At 43.7% G+C, this 20,519-nt stretch overlaps 2 protein-coding genes across 3 annotated transcripts in view; both read left to right on the plus strand.

The window, feature by feature from the left end:
- The first annotated feature begins 894 nt into the window (after positions 1-894).
- On the plus strand, positions 895-5,157 carry tmem256 (transmembrane protein 256). The gene is made up of 4 exons (XM_083789210.1): positions 895-1,006; positions 2,028-2,065; positions 2,838-2,918; positions 3,516-5,157. The coding sequence occupies exons 1-4, from the start codon at positions 931-933 to the stop codon at positions 3,657-3,659; spliced, it is 339 nt and encodes a 112-aa protein (XP_083645336.1). The 5' UTR covers positions 895-930; the 3' UTR covers positions 3,660-5,157.
- A 6,417-nt stretch (positions 5,158-11,574) lies between these two features.
- The window catches only part of tmem102 (transmembrane protein 102), a 36,933-nt gene continuing 27,988 nt past the window's right edge, over positions 11,575-20,519 (plus strand). The window contains exons 1-2 of one of the 2 annotated variants that reach the window (XM_083789204.1): positions 11,575-11,713; positions 14,457-14,672. In XM_083789204.1, coding sequence (XP_083645330.1) covers positions 14,471-14,672 — 202 coding nt within the window. In that variant the 5' untranslated portion in view covers positions 11,575-11,713; positions 14,457-14,470. Of the gene's footprint in view, positions 11,718-14,456; positions 14,673-20,519 lie in introns of both variants that reach the window. The other variant, XM_083789205.1, reaches the window with a different exon arrangement.

The following is a 20,519-nucleotide window of genomic DNA, read 5'->3' on the forward strand; positions in this document are numbered from 1 at the left end:
AATAGGGGAGAATTAATTATTCATGCAAAAGCATCCACATTGCAGTAGTGGTATACGTACCATTCAGCTTTTGGCATGAATAATGCATTTCAGATGTGGGATCTTAAACAAAGTCAAGGTAAAGGTAAACGAGTATAGGTCTATTTATTTTATTTTCAAAACATTTTTAGAAATGAGTCCGGCAGCAGCTTGCCATGTACTCTGGTCTATAGCCTTCTACTGCTTCTACGATTCTGTCCTGCGCAAACGAAAAATGAAATGAAAATTAAAATGAAACGCATTAGAGCTATGGACCAGAGCTAGCCATGTACAAAGAGCGACCTTTCCGTTATGCCAAGGTTTAGTGTAATGGCTCATAAATGTATATAAAACCAAGAGTTATTGCATTTTATATTGGTTGTGAAAAACAAAACCACTGTGAACAAGCTATTTCGTGGTGTTGTCCTGTCCTGAGACAAAGGCACAGTCAGAGATGCAAAAGTTGGCTAGGTATCAGTGTCACCGTATCAGTGCCCAGCTGTAACCGTTACTTACGAGATCTGGGCAGCGTCTAGTGAGCAGATCAAATGAACACATTTAAGACTTCAAAATAAGAGTACCCTCTAGTCTAGAGTATTGAAAAAAGTTTCATTTGCACATTAAAACTACAAATAAAGCATTTAAATGATGCTATATGATGCTATAAGACACACATTATGTTTCTGTGTAAAAATAAGTAATTAAATCATTATAATAATAATAATAATAATAAAGTTATCTAAATGGATGCACCGACCGTGGGCTGAAACTGTGGTGCTGCGGACGCCATTTTGGCTCAAATCTCAACACCGGCAGCGGATGTACTTAATGACGTGCACGAACCCCGGAATGAACCCGTTTCCTCCTGCTCTCACTGCCAGAAAGTCACGCCACAGTCACACTCTCCCAGCAATGGCTCGTGTTGTCCAGAGGTTAGCAGCTCTGTCAGGGGCGAGTGCGGTCGCAGCCGGGGCATATGGGGCTCACGGTAGGACATGACGGCTTTATAATAATGCCCTGCACGACTCAGCGTGCACGCTTGTTTGCTTAATAGCGCGGACGCTGTTAAATAACAGCCTAGTTTTACAGGCGCAACGGGGCTGTCCTGTTCATTCATGCCATATCCCACCGCTCTGCTGGCCGCTACACTGTATCTAATGTAGCTGATTTTCTTGTATATAGGCTAGTATGTATCCCTTTTCGGCCAGAAAACGTGTTACCGTGCACAGTGACGGGGTGACGTACATTGACAACAGTCAAAAGCGCAGCATTAAACATAATAAGCACAAATGTACATGGGAGACAGACAGGTGCGTTGTAGTGGATGATAATGACAGACAGGTGCGTTGTAGTGGATGATAATGACAGACAGGTGCGTTGTAGTGGATGACAATGATTATCTAGCGCCTGTCAACTTGCGTGTCGAACACCTTGGATTAGTATGCTATTGCCTATATTGCTCAGTGAAGTTATTATTGCATTGAATCAGTGGTGCTGTCATCCCGTCGTCGCCTGTGAGAGAGTTAGTATAGTTATTATATAGCCTATAACCCTATATACGATGTGATTATAATATGGAGTATGCGGACGTGGAGATAGTTTACTAAATTCAGAAGAGCTGATCCAATTAATTATTGGGTGGGCGCTACTTGATGCAGCCGAAACGATTCGCTCCATTAAAAACACAGTCTATATGGCTGAATTCATTCAATTATGTAGTGTGTTCCCGCTAATGCACTGAACCAGCTGGGAGGGCATCAGCAACTATTGCTCTATGCCTGGCCAGTATAGCCAATTATAATCAAGACTTGTCTATGTATATGTATGCACTATGCCCCCCCTTACGCGACAGAATTCATATTTCACAAAGTTGTATTTGGTGTGCATTCTGTAAATTACCATGCGTACTACTGTATATCCCACCTTGCACCTCATAGTAGTTGTGTCAGCATTGGCAGCCACATTCATTGTACTTATTCATTAATATTCCATATCTCTTATTATTTTAGGTTTCAAAGACAAGGACCCAGATGATTACCAGAGAGTGGTATGTATTCTGAACCATATATAATAGGTAAAACTATTTGGATCACAAACGATCACCCTCACATCCCAGACAGTTCCCTTCAAAGCATTGTTGTTTTTGGCAGTACATTTTAGTTTTAGTCATAGTCTCTTGAATAGTTTTCATTTAGTTTTAGTCATATTTTTGTCACCTGGAATGGATTAGTGTTAGTCTAGTTTTAGTGGACTAAATATCATAAGATTTTAGTCGACTAAATCTATAGTTAGACTTTTTTTATTAATAATTTAGCGGACGGTCAGTCAGTCAGAGTACTTCCTTAGCATAGAGCAAGACAGCTGCTCGCTTTCTGCGCCATCTCACAACGCCACGACGCACAGACCGCCTCACGGAACCTAGCGCCGCACAGCCCTGTCCTCCAACCTCAATCTGCCCTGCATTACACACACCAAACATTCTAACGATCATCTTATTTAAATTAATTTGCGTCAAAAACAAAACATCTCCCCGCAAATCAAGTGTCACCAGTGTCACCAGCGAAATGCATGTTGGGACGGACACAGATTAATACTGGGACACACTTTTCCGCGCAACAGACCCAGACAGGTAAACAATCCCCCCCCCCCCCCCTATCACATTACCCACACTGAACATCATTTGCTGTTCATATATTCAGACCGGGTAAGGACTAGTTTGATTAATGATATGAACCGGCCAAAAATGTCACTTAAAGGCAGGTACACAGGACATGATGTATCTTTTCCTCGTGCTATTAAATCTCTTTCTCTCCCCATAGATCTTTGAAACTGCCAACAAGTACCATTTCTACCACAGCCTTGCTTTACTGGGGGCCTCTCATTGTGGCAAACCTCTTGTGGTGAGTATACAAGTCTTAATTTGATTCAGTATTTCAGTTGAAATAATGAATGATAGTGATTGAAAAGTGATAAAGTGTCCCTCTTGTCACTTATGAGGCGGGTGTGTGTTCCTGTCCCCACATTTTGGACATGAAACCGGTTGATTGAGGAAGCATATCTATTTGGGGACAAAGTTCATGTCCACAATTTGATTTAATTTCATGAAGTAAGAGTTTGGCAGGTATCATCATTCATCATTAAGATTAGGGTAAAGGATGTATGCATGTATTTCTGTGTATATGCACGTATATAGATATATTTATTTATTATTTGTATTTCCTCCAGACTGTTTTTTCCGACTATCCTTGGCCTTGGGATTGTGGGTGGGGGGAGGGTGGGATAGGGGATTGAGTTTTATTTTTTATATTTTGTCTGTTTAATACTGTTACAAAAACCTAAATAAAAATATTTTGAAAAGAAAAAGAAGATTAGGGTAAAGGGATTGGGAATCAAACGCCTCCCTTTGCATTGCTGCTACAAGGAATGTTCATTAAGTCAGTCAGTATGTGTAGTTGAGAAGGATGCTCAGACGAATCCGCTCTCTCCTCTCATTGCAGGCGGGCACCATCCTGGTGGCTGGCATGGGGATGTTCTGTGGCTCTCTGTACCACCAGGCCTTGACTGGGGACCCCGCCCTGCGCAAGATCGCTCCCATCGGGGGCACGGCCTTGATCGTTGGCTGGCTGGCCATGCTTATTTGAACACTGGCATCTCAACATCCTCTCTACAGGGACACTTTTATGACACAAACTGTCAAACGTCAACACTGGAGAACTGGAGGGGCTGTCTGTGAGGATGGATGGATGACCCGGGTGTGTTGCCATGTCACACATCTGGTGTGCAGTGGTGTCGTGCACGAACATGTAGCCAGTCTAGAAGCATTGTGGGATCATGTAGATCTGCTCTGTTCGGTATTGCCCTTAACTCTATCCCGCCCTTGGTTTACGGGTGTCATCATAAGATAAGGCTGGACACGGACTATCCCTTTCTTGTCTCCATTACAGCCTGTTTTTCTGACTCATTTTGTGTCTGTACATTTTAAATGAATGACCAATGTGATTTTGTGATTTTGGTAAATAAATGAAGGTAAATAAATACTCAAAGTTTAACGGCCCTATAATATATTTGGTACTATAAATCAGTGGTTTTCAACCAGTGGTCTGGGGACCACCAGTGGTCCATGGGTGGGTTCCAGGTGGTCCCCAGCTAAATAATGGAGAGTTGGTATACCAAATGGACCCTTATTTCTTTAACTCTTGAGAGTGTAAAATGAAACCAAAAATACTACACAATTAGAGAATGTAGAAGAATTGTTATTTTGATCAACTTTTGCCTGTTATCTCTACCACATCAATACAGCATGGAATTGTGGCCAAAATCGTATTCAACGACGAAAAAATATTCTTTAGTTTTGCAACCGAGAGGCTAAATCTCATCAAATGGTGGTCCGTGGCTCAAATGCCAAATAAATGATTGGCCTTGATGTTAAAAAAGGTTGAAAACCACCTGCTGTAAATGACACGTCAAATGTGTCCGGACTCCCGGCAGGAGTCCAGTATTCCCCCTCCCCCGACAGCTGTCCTTTTCCATTGCACTGCTGAGCACACAGGTTTGAGAGGGATAATATAGCGATACGGATAGATAGGGATAGATATCTTTCATTACTTTTGACTATATGTGGAATTCATGTTTTAAATGTAGTTATTCAAGTATGAAATAGCTTGCTAGATTGTTTCAAATGCCCATGGGGAAAGATAAAGAGATAAGAGTAAGAATAGATAGATAGATGTACAGTAGATACAGACAGATGCAGTGAGTTGATAGACAGACGGTACTATTTAAACAGTAGACAGTACTTTTTAGGATGCTGAAGAAGTGTCGTATGGTCAATATATGCAATATCGGACACCACCCCATTACATCTTCAGAATGCGATTAACCTGATTTGTCCAACAGGATCTGAACACACTTTGGTGTGTCATGGTCTGAGTTGGTTGGAAGGAGACACAGGGAGACTTGGGTGTTAGTTTAAAATGTTATTTATTTATTTGTGATTTGTCTTTATTTCCCCCTTTTTTTTCACAAAAATGTGGGCCCAAAACAAACCTACATTCAGTCACACTCCACACTGATGAAGGCTGGATGGCCGAAACGTTTGTCCTCAATTGTTCAAATATGAAATAAACTATTTGAACTGCAGTCTTCTGCGACCCACTACCTTTATTTTGACCCAAAACAAATGACATCAACTTAAACCACTGAACAAAAACTGATCTAACCAGAATGACAAATACATAATGCAACATAATAGTGGGAGGTCAGACCACTATCCTGACCGCTACAGAAACTACAATTTAAACGCAACGAATAACCACAACCTAAAACCCATACAACACTAAATGAGATGAACTAATGAAATCGCAACACCAAATGAATAAACCAAAAAGAAAAGTTACCATATAATGCTATGTCGCTGTGTGACCGCTAGGTTGGCCATGAGTTAACCCTGATTTGTATTGGAGGTACGTACAGAGGTTTGGCCATTTCATAAAACAGGTGTTTATGCATGGTCAGGTCGCTAGACTAGAGAGGGATTACAGGTGTGTTTGCACTTCCTTGAGGTATACTCGTGAGAGTATAGTACTGCAGCCAACATCTTCAAAACTACTGCCGCTTTCATGCTGGCAGAATTAAGCTTTGGGCTGAATTAGATATACCCACCTTGAACGTAAATTTGTAGTTATTCCCTACGTTTTTCGGATGCCGCATGTACAGTACCGTGCTTTGGGGTTCGTTTGTGAGATCAGAATGTTCACTCGCCCACCCCATGTGAGAGCTATGCCAAAAGCATCAAATGGATTAACTCAGGGGTGGGAAACTTTGATGATGGCGAGGGCCAATATATTTCCACACTCACTCCAGCATATTACTGTCGTAGCAACAATAGCTGATCAAGTGGGTTTGGAAATGTAACAGCTGAAATCAATACTATATCAGTATTCAGTATATGTGGTCCGGCATTAAGTGAAGGTGGGGGCTGCATGTGGCCCCCGGGCCGCCAGTTGCCCACTCCTGGATTAAGTGAACTGCCATGAGATATATTCAGTCACAGCCTTTTTGAACCATCTATGATTGGTATTGTGTGGAGAAAGACGTGTTGGTGTTCTATAGTATAATGACATCTCCAGGGGATGCACGGCCCATCACATTATGTTAGTGCCTGTCAGAATGAGTGTAGCCAGACCTCGACATCAAAGTATAAGTGATGAAATGACATTCTGATTCAGTACGATTGTCATGTTGGATCATGGAAATTTACCAGAGCCCGAGTTGAAAATGGAAAGTGAATATCCTTTTACCAGGTTGGTACATATGCATGTTATTATCTGAAAGACTCGCAGCCCTTCCATGGTAAATGTCATGGTATGTAGACGGCCCCATGTAATTCTCCCCACTACTGTATATGAAATCCCAGTGAAGGTCCCTCTCTTTCAGCCGGCTCCGTTTTCTCCCTGTCCTCCAGCGTTTGAGTTTTTAAGTGGTGGCACATAAAGAAATGTATTACTAGTGGCCTCCCTTTCGCCAAGGCTGCCAACCAATCCACGTTCAAATTGAATGTGAAATCTGTTGAAGCACTAATTCCCCCATCCTGACTGTAGGCCCCCGAACAGGGACTTTTTGAAAATAGCTTTATAAATCTCGGGGTCAATTCAGCAGGGTCGACACTTTAAACCAAGTCCCTGCAGAAAAGAGAAGACACCGTTGACTGAACACGTTTCCACTGAACTTCATCACAACTCATGAAACCCTCATTAGGACGGAGTAGCTATTAAGCAGCATTCTGCATACCCAGGGCCAAGTAATCACAATTAACGAAGAAGCTTCAGGAAAGCCATTTGCACGTCTTAATATGGACTGGGGTGAAATTCACTCGCAAGCGGTTGATGACTAAAAGTTTTGAAGTCTTCCGTCTCAAAGTTTGAGTACTATGCTTCTCTCTGAGCAGTATAATTATGCAAATTTTAGTGGCGTCGCCATATGGGGGAGTGTATCATCAGATTCACACCAAAAACACTTATGACTTGTTTCACACCACAAGACTTTGTGTCGGTGTTTCTCTCATCTGATAGCCAACGTTTGCGGTGCGCCGAACTGGCTGCCTCTAGTTTCTCGTTATATGAGGGAGCACACCATCTCCTTGTTAAAAATGTCTGATCAATGTGACTCTTATGTGAGAGGGATAATAGAAAAAGAGAAAGATTCTATACTGTTTGTATCTTTTCCTATTCTGTAGCCTCCTAGGTATTTCTGTGAACGTTATTCATGATCCTCTCTCGTGAACTGTAGTCTATATATTCTTCCTTTACTTGTGAGGTATCCTCGTTTTTCCCCTTAACATCCACTTTACAGCACTCTCTATCTCTCTCAGTGTTGCTGTAGGCTGTAATCCACAAGCAATATAGCAGGACAGCATGTTAAATAAGCCTACTGGACAGCTTGGCTGGCTGTGGGCTTCCCAGCTTTGCCTCTGTGCTGTTGTGGCTGTCAGTGAGGGAAAAGAAGCAGATAACCGATGGTGGATATTGTTAATTGTACCTCCAGGGACTTTATCTCCACTTCACAAGCTTTTTCCCCCTCCTCCGTTCCTCCACTTCAGAATGTATTATTTACAGTAATCAAAAGTACATGGCCACATCTCCCATTTACTTAATTACATCGGTTGCTTTGGTGGAGATGGCCCTGCTGTCCGATTGATTTCTTGGTTTTACTGTGGTTTTGGTCAAAGGCTTGATCTGTGGCCTTGGTGACAGCCATCGGTCATGGCCATGCAGGGCGTGGAGAAGCTTGGCTAGCTGACCGACTGTGCAGAACTCGCCAACTGACACATTTAAAGCTGGGGGCCTCCTTCCGTCCTCACGGCAAAACATACGTTCAGACACACTGGTGAGTGATATCAAAGAGGAGCCATTACACACATACAGTACACACACAAGAACGTAATATATCAAAGTTCTTACTGCCTGCGGCTCACACCACAGCAGCGCCAAATCTTCTCTCTGAGGCATCAATCAGGCTATGGCAGCTCACACAGTGAGGTGAGGAATGGCTGTAATGGCCGTTCAGATCGCGCCTCCCACAGCTTTCTATCCTATAGCACTGACCTTTTTCAAGCAACTCAAATGATGGTCACACTCGCTCTTAGATAGATTATTCCCTTACTTCAATGGACAACCAAGACCCCGCACAAACTACCGGCTGGCGACTGCAAGAAATGGTCTCTTTTCACAGCAGCCTGGTCAAGGAGTAGCTCTGTATCCAATCATTTCACTTCAGTCTGCACCATGAGACGGTGATGGTGGTCATACATCAGCAGTGCTGAGGGGGAGGACATTGCTACTGGGTTGCTGTAAACACACACTTATTAGTGGCCACATCAGCGGGTGAGAAGATATACAGTTATGCATCACTTTATGCATTTAATTACTCTGATGATGTTTTTTGCAAGTAGCATACATATAAAAGAAGAGGGGATACATTTTAACAAATGGGGTTATAGGTTCAGCGTTTAGGTTTTTATGGTGAATGGGTGAGTGTGTGCACATGTGACTCCACATATTTATAGTGTGTTTAGTTACTTCTTTTGGACTATTCCTCCGTTTCTACACACCTGTACTATATTGTCACTATTCCCCTTCTCATTTGACTCACATGCCTTTTCGGTTGTAACTGCTTATTACACACACACACACACACACACACACACACACACACACACACACACACACACACACACACACACACACACACACACACACACACACACACACACACAGTAACTACAATCAAATCTTGTTTTTTTATGTATCTAAGACAATTTCCATGCTTCCCGTGTATGGAATTGATCCTGTAAAAAAGAAAAAAGATATAACTCTGCAGTATGATCTCTGGTTTTCTCTGCAATCTTGTGTGAAATGTTCTGTGCACATGCAGCCATCCAGCCATTTATTATAGTCTTCTATTTGGAGAGGTGTGCAGTGACAGGTTGGCAGCCTGGATGACAGGAACAATACATTTACCATGGACTAATTTACTGGTCATTTCATGGGGGTCAGTCCTATGTTTCTGTCTTCCTTTTGTCCCCCTTCCTTCCTTCCTTCCTTCCTGCCTTCCTTCCTTCCTTCCTTCCTTGCTTCAGTCCTACTTCCTATACTTGGGCAAGTCGTTGCTGAGTAGGTGGCTGGAACGGAACTCCCCCATGGGGTCAATAAAAGTCTACCTACCATTTCCCCGATCCCTTGTCTCGATCAACCTCTATATCCGTTACCGTTTTATCTTTTCTTCTCTCGATCACTTTTGATTGATTGATTGATTACTTTATTGAAAAATACATTTCAAAAGGATAGAGTCACAAGAAAGCCGTTATAGGCTTGTTTCCGTTGTGGTCCTTGTGGGAAAGGGGAAGGGGAGCAACAGTACAATGCAGACAAAAACTAAAATACCTTTGTATTTTGCCAGGAGACAAAAAACAAACATAAAACAAAAACAGGACAAATTCGTAAAAAACTGACCAAATAAAACTGGATTTCTTTTCTTTTTTCCCCTTATCTTTCTTTTTTTTTTTTTTTCATTTGTGCTATTTATCTATTCTACACTATAAAAGTCAGTATACTTCACTGACTTGTGCTGACAGAGACGTGCTGTGGTTCAGTGCTGCTGTAGTCATGACTCATAATCTTTAGATTCTGGAGCCTCCCCCTGACCTAAAATATCATCACCCACACACACACCCCTGGTAAATTAGCTGCACTGTCAGGTGGTCCACTGGCAGAGGCCTTTCAAGGTGATACCAGTTGGAGAGAAAGGTGATAATGGCACTCAGAGGAAATGGGGGAGCAATTGGTGGGCGTATTGTGGAGTTTTATTGATTGTCTCTTTTAAACTCCAAATCCCCCCCCCCCCAAAAAAGAATAAATGAAAATAAATGGAAAATTGAGTCACCGGAAGAGGAGAATAGTTTAAACGCTATCAGCAAGTGTAGAAGACAGAAATGCTCAGTTTCTGAGGTGTCTACTCTGTAGTGACTTTGTCTTCTGAAAGCCAGGGTTGGCCTCCTCTCTCATTTGGCATACAGGGAGTGTCACTTTCTCTACTTGCTCATTAAAATGCTGTTTGGTGCACTATTATCTTGATCTATATTCCACTGGCAGCCTGTGAAATAGGCAGATGACTCATGATCTGAGTGACAGTATACAGAAGGCTCTTCCTTGCAATTTATGTGATTGCAATCCATGGGGTGTCAATGATCCATAAATAGACTCAAGTGGGAGAGCTGATAGCCTAGTTCTCTATACCCAGAGAACAGAAGTCAAAGCAAAGATTCATGTAAATGAACTCCTGCAGTGGCATCAAGTAGGAGTAATCAGTGTTCCATTTGTGTGTGTGTGTGTGTGTGTGTGTGTGTGTGTGGGGGGGGTATCTTTCTCAACCATTTAAGGTTTCACGATGCTATGAATGATGAGCTATATAGATCTACTGTTTTTTAAATAAACAAACAAACAATCAAACAAACCAATAGATATGTTTCCAAAGATAGAGATGCCAAGGTTGGTTAGCATATATTTTTCATTAAATTGTCAAATTGTGTCATTATAAAACATAATAGCCTATAAATAATCTATCAGACAGAAATGTAACCTTGGGAGAGATGTAAGTAACACCTCTTCCTGTCATTTTCAATGACATATGGATGGACTATGCAGTGATTGATTCTCAGCCTTGGGCCACAGACCGTCCATCAACATTTTATCTCAGGGAACCCTATCTGAGAACATTATTAATGTTATATATGATATGAATTATGACACGAATAGATAAAACAATTACTGTAATCTCTGATCAAAATAGCCATTGTTGTGTTTTCAATACACACACACACACACACACACACACACACACACACACACACACACACACACACACACACACACACACACACACACACACACACACACACACACACACACACTTTTAATTAAAAGGGTCTTTAATTGCATGAGAAAACATACTTTACATTGCCAAAGCAAGTTACGAAATAAACCAAATCAGGGAATAAAAGGGAATATTAAAAGGGAATAATTAGTAAACGGATGTGTCACAACATTGCATTAGGAAATAAATACATTGTGCATTTGCTTGATTGATTTATTGAAGTATTTATTAACAGTTTGCAGAATGGTACATTTCACATGAAAGCACAACTCAATACAAATATATGCTGATATTGATTGATTGAATACTTTATTATAGTCCGGAATTCAAACTTTTACTTGTAAAAGTAAAAACAAAGTATTGCTATCAAAAAGTACCAAAAGTAAAGTACTCATTCTGCTGTCACCCAGGCAGAACAGTTTGTAAAAATATGGGTAGATTACAAAATAATGCTAAAGGGATAACCAGGGATCAGGATAAATTGATGTAACGCTTTTTGGAACGAATACCGTCAGCGACACACAATCTGCTTTTGTAGTTTTGGAACGGTACCACTACCTCCCACACACAGTACTACTAATCCCAGGATCCTCTCGGATAGGACCATATGATTTGTGGGCCGGTGACTGTTGCCAGGGGGAAGGTGGCGCCAGGGACCTGTTGTTGGAAATGACAGCTGAGGAAATCGGATTTCATCACAGAGATCACAATAACAACAGACCCAGCAGATAACGGAGAAAGCGCTGTTCGGATCGGCGTGAGCACGGTGTGTGTGTTCCGTTCCGTTTTAGTACACTGCTGGAGCCGGCCGGGTGTAGCATGATAGCTAGTGTTTTCATCGTGGTGATCCAGCCGCTATTTCTCAGGGCTAAACTGAGCTGAGCCGCGCTGAGCTGAGCCGTAGTCAGTGTGAGTGCGTGCGTTTGTGCATGTGTATGCCTGACTGTGCCACTGCAATTCTCCCACCTGTCAAGTTAGCCAGCAGGCTAATTTGATGTGGCTGGGTAGCTAACATAAAGCTAATCAAAAGTGGGTGAGGTGCAACGCTGAACGGCCTGCACATGCAGCTTATCAGTGACACTTGAAGCGATTGCGTGTTAGCTTAGTGCAAACTCTGACAGGCGTAACATCAGATAACAGTTGGCTAATTAGCCTGCCTCTTAGCTTAGCTGCTACTGTGGCGTTGCTAGCAAAGCTGGCTTAAATGGACCCAGATTTAATGGGGAATAAGATTCCACGTTGTTGTTTTTGTTCCACCAGCTTTATTTACATTTGGTGAGCATGGTTGGACAGGTGTCAGGAATGTTTGGAGGGTGTGACACTGACTGACATGATGGCAATGTGACATCATCATATTGGCCCAGCCCTTGGTGGTGTTCAGGGTGAAAACTTTTGTCAAATTCTCAGTTGTTCCTCACATTGTCTTTCCATACGTATATCTAGCTATGAAGTGCTTACTGTCGACAAGACATCTCATCCATAATCTTCAAATCTGTAATTACGCCTCCATAAGAGTTCTGCAAAGGAAGCTAGTCACCTGTCTGTAATTTCTGTTCCCGAACATCATAGAGCAATTTAATTTACAGTAGAACTTATTTACGCTGCTGCAAAGGTGAAACATAGGTGGCCAGGTGGGGTGGAGGAAGTGGGAGTCTGTCCGGGACATATACATCCGCTTCATTTTCGGAGGCTTTCCAGCAGGCTTTCGGGGGAAGCTTTTGAGAATAGTTGCAGTAATGTCTTCACGCTGTTCATCTGTAAAACTGAATTACATTATCCAGGACATACTGCCATTAATTGTCATTCCGTGCCTCCTAGTCCCTAAGGTACCCCACAAAGCCTCTGGAAGCACAAACAACTACACAAAGCAAGTATTACGTAACGCTGCAAACATGGCCTCTGAGGAAGAGCAGATCAAATTAAATGCAACTAGTCGTACACCCATGAGAGTCCAAACGAAGTGGGATGAAGCTGCAGTCTAGACTTTAACGTCTTTCTCCTTGTTTGGGGCATGTCATTATAAGTGACATTTTATTTATTTATTTCACAAGCCACACTGCATACAAGCCACACTGCGTCATGCAAGATTGTAGACGGGCTACGACAGAGTGTAAAGTAGGGCTCCAGACAAGTCATTGATTTTCATTCAAGCCTTTATTTATTCTCGAAAGACAAGGTTATACCCTCATTTGCAGTGTCGTCGAGAAACATTTTCAAAGCAATAAACTAAAATGGAACGGCAACATTTCATCATCGCGTGATGTAATACATGTTTAAAAACAGTTGCAGGCACTTGGGGGGGGGGGGGGTAAGTCTGCAATCAAAGATTTAATGTGACCGTATGTTATGGGAGAACAGATCTTTAATTTAAGCTGTAGGTCATCCCACGTGGTTGGGGCCAGGGGCGGCCTTAGGAATCTGGAGGCCCGTTTCAAGACCAAATAATTATGAGGCCCCCATATACCTATGACATCATTATTTTGTTGAGGCCCCCGTGAGGGTGGAGACCCCCCCCTGAGGGTGGAGGCGCCCCCCCTGAGGGTGGAGGCCCCCCCCTGAGGGTGGAGCCCCCCCCGAGGGTGGAGGCGCCCCCCCTGAGGGTGGAGACCCCCCCCTGAGGGTGGAGGCCCCCCTGAGGGTGGAGCCCCCCCTGAGGGTGGAGGCCCCCCCTGAGGGTGGAGGCCCCCCCTGAGGGTGGAGCCCCCCCCTGAGGGTGGAGGCCCCTTCCTGAGGGTGGAGGCGCCCCCCCTGAGGGTGGAGGCCCGTTTCAATTGAAACTGGTGAAACTACTATACTTAAGGCCTCCTATGGTTGGGGCACTAAAACAAAAGGCTGTTTTGTTTCCCCCCAACTCTGTGTTTGCATTTGGAACCTTTTAGTGTGAGCCAGTGACTGGAGCGTGTCCTATAATGTTACAGGGTTCCAATCCAGCAGAGCTTTAATATACAACGGTAAAGTCCCATCAATTGCTTTAAAAATAAACGGATAGCAGTATTTATTTTGCCTGTCGGCTAAGGAAGGCCAGCCCACTCTGTCATATAGGATGCAGAGATGAGTTCTGTAAGGTTCACCAAATATAAATCGCAGAGCAGAATGATAAGCTGCATCCATAGATGACATCTCCATAGTCCAACACAGAAAGAAAGACTGCTTCAATAACCCTTTTCCTACATGGAGTTGGGAAACTAGCTCTGTTCCGGTAAAAAAAAAAGCGCCTTAGTTTACAGACAAGATTATCTATATGGTATTTCAATGTAAATTTGTCATCAAGCCATTATTCCAAGATACTTGTATTCAGCAAACCTTTCTATGTTTGATCCATTCGAGGTAGTAATCTAAAAGTTATTATAGTCGTCGATATTTCTGCGTTCTCTTGTAGTTGCCGTAAAAGCCAACAGTGCTGCGATCACGATACTGACACAGTGCCAAACGTAAGGCTTTGAACATGTCGTGTTTAAGTGTCTACTGTACATGTGTTTTATACGTCTGCTCTGCTCTCCCCAATGCAGGGTCGTCGTGAGCGATGGAGTCCCTGATGAGTGCCGTGGCACCACGTTCCCCGGCTGTGGCCAAGAAGCCGTCGGAGGTGGACTTCCGTTCGGGGGCCACCCTGGAGCAGCTGTCGGCCCATGTGTCGGAGCTGGTCGTCCTGGAGCAGGGCGAGTTCGGTGACCAGACGGCTCTGGAGGTCCACACTGCCAAGGACTTCATTTTCAACATGCTAGGTATGAGCGTCGAAACAATGTGTGATGTACACACTGCCGGCTTGATGACTGACTGATTTATTTATTTAAATGTTTTATTTCAAAATTGTTTTATTTTCGTTTTGTAACTGTATGGTCAGTCAGGTCACAGATTCATAGAAAAAATAAAATATCAGATTTTAGTATCAGTGACTGAGGTAAACAAAGTAACAAACGTACTGTATGAATCACAGAGATCGTGGGCAGACATAATGAAAAGACTAATGTTATTGTGCAAAACATGCCCCTTCAAGACAAAAGAAAAACATTTTCTCCCCTTCAAGTCCCAATTTAGTATAGCCAATTCCCAATTCCCCAGCCTCTCTACAAGTACTCCATCTCTGCTAACGATGACTGACTGTATGCAAGAGAGATATAATAGTGACCAATTTACATAGATTCAAAGTACGTAAGTCTGTAGAACCTCACGTGTAGTATAAACCACCAGCCTATGGTGGACAACGGCCAAGCATTGCCAGCTACATTGCTGCTGACTGTCTCTGTTGCTCAAGCCACACTCCCTAAGTGTGCAGTACTTTAGTTAGACTAGTCATTGGTCCGAAAAACGACAACCCACCTCAAACCCTAACCTAACCATAACCGCAAGCACGGGAGCAGGCGCTAGTCCGAGATGCGGACGCATTGTCGAAATAATGCTCCGTCGGATTATAGTATGTCTCCCACTCCCTAACCTAATCTGTTTGGGTTAAATTAATAGCACCAGGGAACTAGCTAACAGCTATGATTAGTTGTACTTCCCGTTTACGGAACAGAGCAGGAATTGTGGGATGAGAGAGACGGGAAGTGGAAATTGTGAAACAATTAAACATAATGACTGATTGGCGCTTCACTGTGTCATCAGAGCGCTGCAAAATGTTGAAGCCAGCTCATCTTTTTTGGTAGCGCGCCAAGCAGTGACAGTCAGGTTTTAGGTTGAAGCTTCATTTTGCTGGCATGATCCGTTGAACATTACTTTTAGCGTTTGTTTTGTCACTGCTGCTACTGTGAACTTGGCCTCAGGCAACTGCATTTCTCTCCACACAAGCACAAATGATACATTCCCTATTCAGTAGCTTTTGGAGCAAAAACAAGACATTGGTTGCACATGCTTCCTTCCAGCATACAGTAGGGTTGTTATAAAAAAAGAACGAAGAAAACAACCAATAGCCTCTGCAATTAATGTAAGAAACTGAGGTGTGTGTGTGTGCAATTTCAGGATGGCTCCAAGCCCAGATGTCACAGAAACAGGAGTGTGTTTGTTGAGATACACAGGATAGATAGCACGCGTTACGCGTGTGCGTGCATGCGTTTGCGTGTGACAGAAACTGGTTACTGCCTCCCTGGAAATCAAATAAAAATAATAAAACATTGCCTTCTTATTGTGAAAATAGCGGATCTACAAGCTCACTGCGAGCTTATAGATCTTCTGTATTTTCAATTGGAAAATATTTGTACATGATCCGGTCAACTTAGAAGCACGTATGCTGGACAGTATCATGTGACCATTCAGAAAGAAAGATCCCGCACATCCTGCCCTCAATCAGTGACATCAGTTTATTAAACACGCATATCTACTTTTGAAAGTTGTGTTAACTGATAATTATAAAATGTTTGGTCATTTTTGGAAAACCTTCCACTACAATAACTAACTAACATAAAATAGACACCAGCTTGAACGTGGAAGTGGACATTATCCTATTAGTTTGGTGCACCGCTGTAGTGCAGACTTGATGTACTGTAATGGTTTACAATCACATTGCACATTTCCATTTGGCTGTAATGAATCAAACGAGCTAGAGCAAAAAAAAAACATGAAACTCACAATCCAAAGCAATTAAGCTGATTTACTTTAATGGTCATTTCCAGCAGGCAGTTCTAAATGAAGTGTGTGTGTTTGTCCAATAGGTGGCACTCTCTCCCCTCTTCCAAGCTGGCATTGACGTGGGGGGAGAAAGCCTCCCCTGTCAATGCTGCTCTCCTCATATCTCTGTCTGTCTGTACCACAACACCACCCTCAACACTTTGGCCACCGTCCTAATGAATTCAAGGGCCCTTTTTCTTTTCAGCTGCCCTCTCGTTTATCTCTTTTACTTTGGTTCTGTCATCTTCCCCCCTTCCTCTCTCTCCCTGCTGTGTTTTTCTCTCTCCCATCAGCATTTCCTTTCCTTGGCCTGCTGCTTCTCCCAACGGTGGGCCTCTCCTCCTCCTTTCCGTCTGTGTGCCAGCCAGAAAGCCTCAGTTGATCTAAAGTAAAGTCCCCCCTCTCCGTTTCAACGCATCATCTCCGAGACGATAGCTGCGGTACAGCCCCCATTAACCCATTTAGACCTGATTGATTTGATTGATTGATTGATTGAAATATTTATTAACAGTTTGCAGAATTACAGTACATTTCAAGCACAAACTCAATACAAAGACTGTTAACTGTGAGTGGACGACCCAATTAAGCATTACACTTGTTTACAAGAGGGTCCACCATGTTCAATTCATCAAAAAACCTGAGGCAGATAAAAATAAAAGGCTTCTATGTTTCTATGTCAGCGGTGCTCAAACTATTTCATGTGAAGGAAATTAATGTAATGTAATTGGCTGCAGTGTAGACCCCCATCTGAAAATATATGTTGTTCCAGGGACCCTCCCAGAAGCAAAGATTTTAGTTAAAAAAGTTCGCTCTGAAAGAAAGAATATAATTATATTCAAAGATTTGCACGACATTTTCACGATTCTTCCAAAATTACAAGCTTGTAGCGTGACACTCGGTGCCGCGCTATGAGCTTGTAGATCTGCTATTTTTCAATAGTTAAAGGATAACATCAAAAGCCATAAGGCATAAGGGGTTCCCGTTAAGAATGGGTTAACACAGCCCACACACACACCACCCATGTAGTTTGCACTCAGGCTATTGTTTGCTGCAAAAATATCATAAGAGGCGGCTTTTTTGTTGCTAATCTAGTCAAATATTGGATTAGCTACCAGCCTGCCCCTGTGGATCTCTGAGCATCTCTTTCCTCTCTTCTCACACTCCTCCTCATCTTTTCTGGCAGCTGAAATAGTGTAACATTAACCACATACTGTACTGTGAACCCTATTCTGGAAATGGTGAACATTTTGTGAGAAATAGGCATAGCTAGTAGTTCTGCAATTTTCAGTGAGGACATTTGGTGTAGCGGGGGAAACAAAAGGAATGGGCCAAGTACAGACCCCTGGGGGACCCCGGTCAAGTACCAGGGTTTAAATGGTTAAATGCATACATACATAGGCTGCCTCGCCTAGAGAGAGAGAAATAAATATCACATGAAATCAGATATTTAGCTCTCCCAGTGTGAGGTCCCATCATGTTCTTTTACTGCTTGTTTGCAACCCTGGTTCAAGACGAAGGGAAGTTTTTCCAGTAGTTTTTCTCTCCCCCGGGGGGCTGCCGCCGCTTGCTTGCTGGAGCGATCACAGAGGGGAGGGGATGGGTATTTTTGTGTCCCCCTTGTTCCTGTAATCTCCCACTGGGACATCTCAGCCTCTGTTGCAAAATGAAAAACACAAAAAACTCTGAAACAAACAACCAAAAAACCCCCCAACAACTTCTGTCTGTGTATAGCTCTAACTGAGCGTATAGGGAGAGACGCCTTGTGTGTGTGATTGGAGGCTTACAGTGTGCAGTACTGTACCCCGTGGTGGGCTGTGTACGCAGAGGCGCACTGTTCCAAGGACAGCACGGGGCGCCACTGGGAACGAGCAAAACACAGCTCCGCCGCACACACACAAAGGCACAGGCTCACCATATGCATGCTGTATTTGTGTGAGTGAGTGACAAATAAACGCTCTTGAATATAGGTGTGGGTGTGACGCCACTGCTTAATACACACACACGCACGTGCACACGCCACAGTTTGTTCCATTACTTGCAGAGGCTTTTATATAAAGTTTGGGGCTGCACTAGCATTCCCCACCGGGCTTTGCACTCTGTCAGAGATAGGAGAGGTAAAGAGATTACAAGCACACTCACTCACACACACGCTCGCTAGCAGAGTGCAGCCACCTTCCCCCAGCTATACCGCTACGAGAAGCAACTGTTATTTACACACACGGTGGGCTCTGTGAGTAAACAGTGTATGGCTCTGCCTGCGGGGAAATGTGGTCGGGGGGGGAACCGTATACCCTGCTGTATATACAGTATAGACTTGTATAGAAGCAATGTATGAGGAAGGCGGACGTATCTGGGAGACAGAGGAAATACACTTATTGAAATGACGTGCCAAGCCCCCACACATTCAGTTATGCCAGCACTGGTACTTTTACTACTTGTGACATCTCTGTGAAAGCGTCGGGTGAAAAGAGGACGCTTTTTTATATAACATTGTGAAATGCCAGGCACGCAGCCCAGTTCCTCAGATACTGGTTACGTATGGCCATGCCAAAATGGAATACAGATTTGTTTGCGCTGGTCGTCCCCCAAAAGCTTCAACCTACCACTCTGGAAAGCCTGTGTGTGTGTCTACTTCAGCAAGGCCCCCCGTCCAACCCTTTCTCCTAATATAACATTACATCAACTTTGGATAGTAATGCGGATGCTGGGGGCCGATCTCGAGGGAGGCGGCTGAGTGCCAAAAGTTCACCTTGAGATGAGTCGGGATAGAAAAACAAAAATCGAAATGAATAAGGGCAGCAAACAAGAGCTGCATCGTGTCTCTTTTATGCCCGTCTGTGGGTGCATGTGTGTTGTGGCTCCCTGGGTGTTTATGTATCCTCGGCACTTTGGTGTTCCGCCCGCCTGCCAGCCGAGGTCGCGCCTTCCCATTTGGCTGACCTTCTTCAAAATAACCCATTTTGACCTGAGATCAGATTCTAAAAATGTCTTCTACATCCTGACAGTTTTCTGAAAAAGCTATGTTTCTATGTCAGTGGTTCTTCGATTTTTCAAAAATAGCAGACCTACAAGCTTGTAGCGCTCCACTCGGTGGCGCGCTATGAGCTTGTAGATCTGCTATTTTTCAATAGCTAAAGCATAACATAATGCTAACATCAAAAGGGGTCCCAGCCCAAAATGGGATAACACCCCAGTCAGAATGAAGCCAGGGCCAGCAGTTCAGATTGGTACACTGGTACAACTTCACTGTCCCTCCTCCTGTTTTTATCTTGTTTTACCGGCGGCACTTGCTGAGCCAAGCGTGAATGTCTAGCGACACGCTCGCTGACTTGACTTGACACCGTCTTGACACCCACATATCTGCTGGCTTGACTGTATTGGCAAATTGACTGCGATAGCTATAGCGAGCTGTTGTCAGCGTAACTGTTTTCCGAGCTGCGAGATGTCTTCAGCCCGTCAACAGCTTTCAGTCTTGCTTGGGTAACACAGCTTTCATGGCGGCCTGAACTCTTTCAGACTTTCCATTGCTGCAACAGCGAGCGGCTGCTTCGACGCGCTCCCCCCTTTGGGGGCTTCTGTTTACGATGCAGTCTGGGGGGCCCGAGCTGAGGGCCCCCCGCGCCCACACTGGGCTGACTAATGCTGTGTTAAATGCTCCTATCTCCTCCACTTTGGATCCAGATGCCTGTGTGAGTCTGGCGGACCCTCCCCGGGGGCCCATCACAGAACATTGTTATTCTGTGTGCGCTCACCGGGGGCTTCATTTGATAACACAAGGCGAGGAGCAGCATGAGGAATTGGTGTGGCTGCTGCCCTCTCTTCTCCCCGTTGTCTTTTTTTCCCCTTCTTTAATGCACATACGCTCTCTTCTGCCTCTCATTCCTACCCTGCTTCAGCGCTCCGTGTAACTGGTGTTGGACCTGAGGTTGTCCGGCGTTGACTCGATATGTCACACTGTTCATTAGAAA

Source organism: Protomyctophum parallelum (genome assembly GCF_964188405.1).
Source record: "Protomyctophum parallelum genome assembly, chromosome: 18".
In the NCBI taxonomy this organism is placed as follows: Eukaryota; Metazoa; Chordata; class Actinopteri; order Myctophiformes; family Myctophidae; genus Protomyctophum; species Protomyctophum parallelum.

Coding starts and splice junctions, on each gene's coding strand:
- tmem256 (XM_083789210.1), top strand. CDS start 931: ATGGCTCGTGTTGTCCAGAGGTTAGCAGCTCTGTCAGGGGCGAGTGCG. Junction 1,007..2,027: donor CGGGGCATATGGGGCTCACG/GTAGGACATGAC, acceptor TTATTATTTTAG/GTTTCAAAGACAAGGACCCA. Junction 2,919..3,515: donor ATTGTGGCAAACCTCTTGTG/GTGAGTATACAA, acceptor CTCTCATTGCAG/GCGGGCACCATCCTGGTGGC.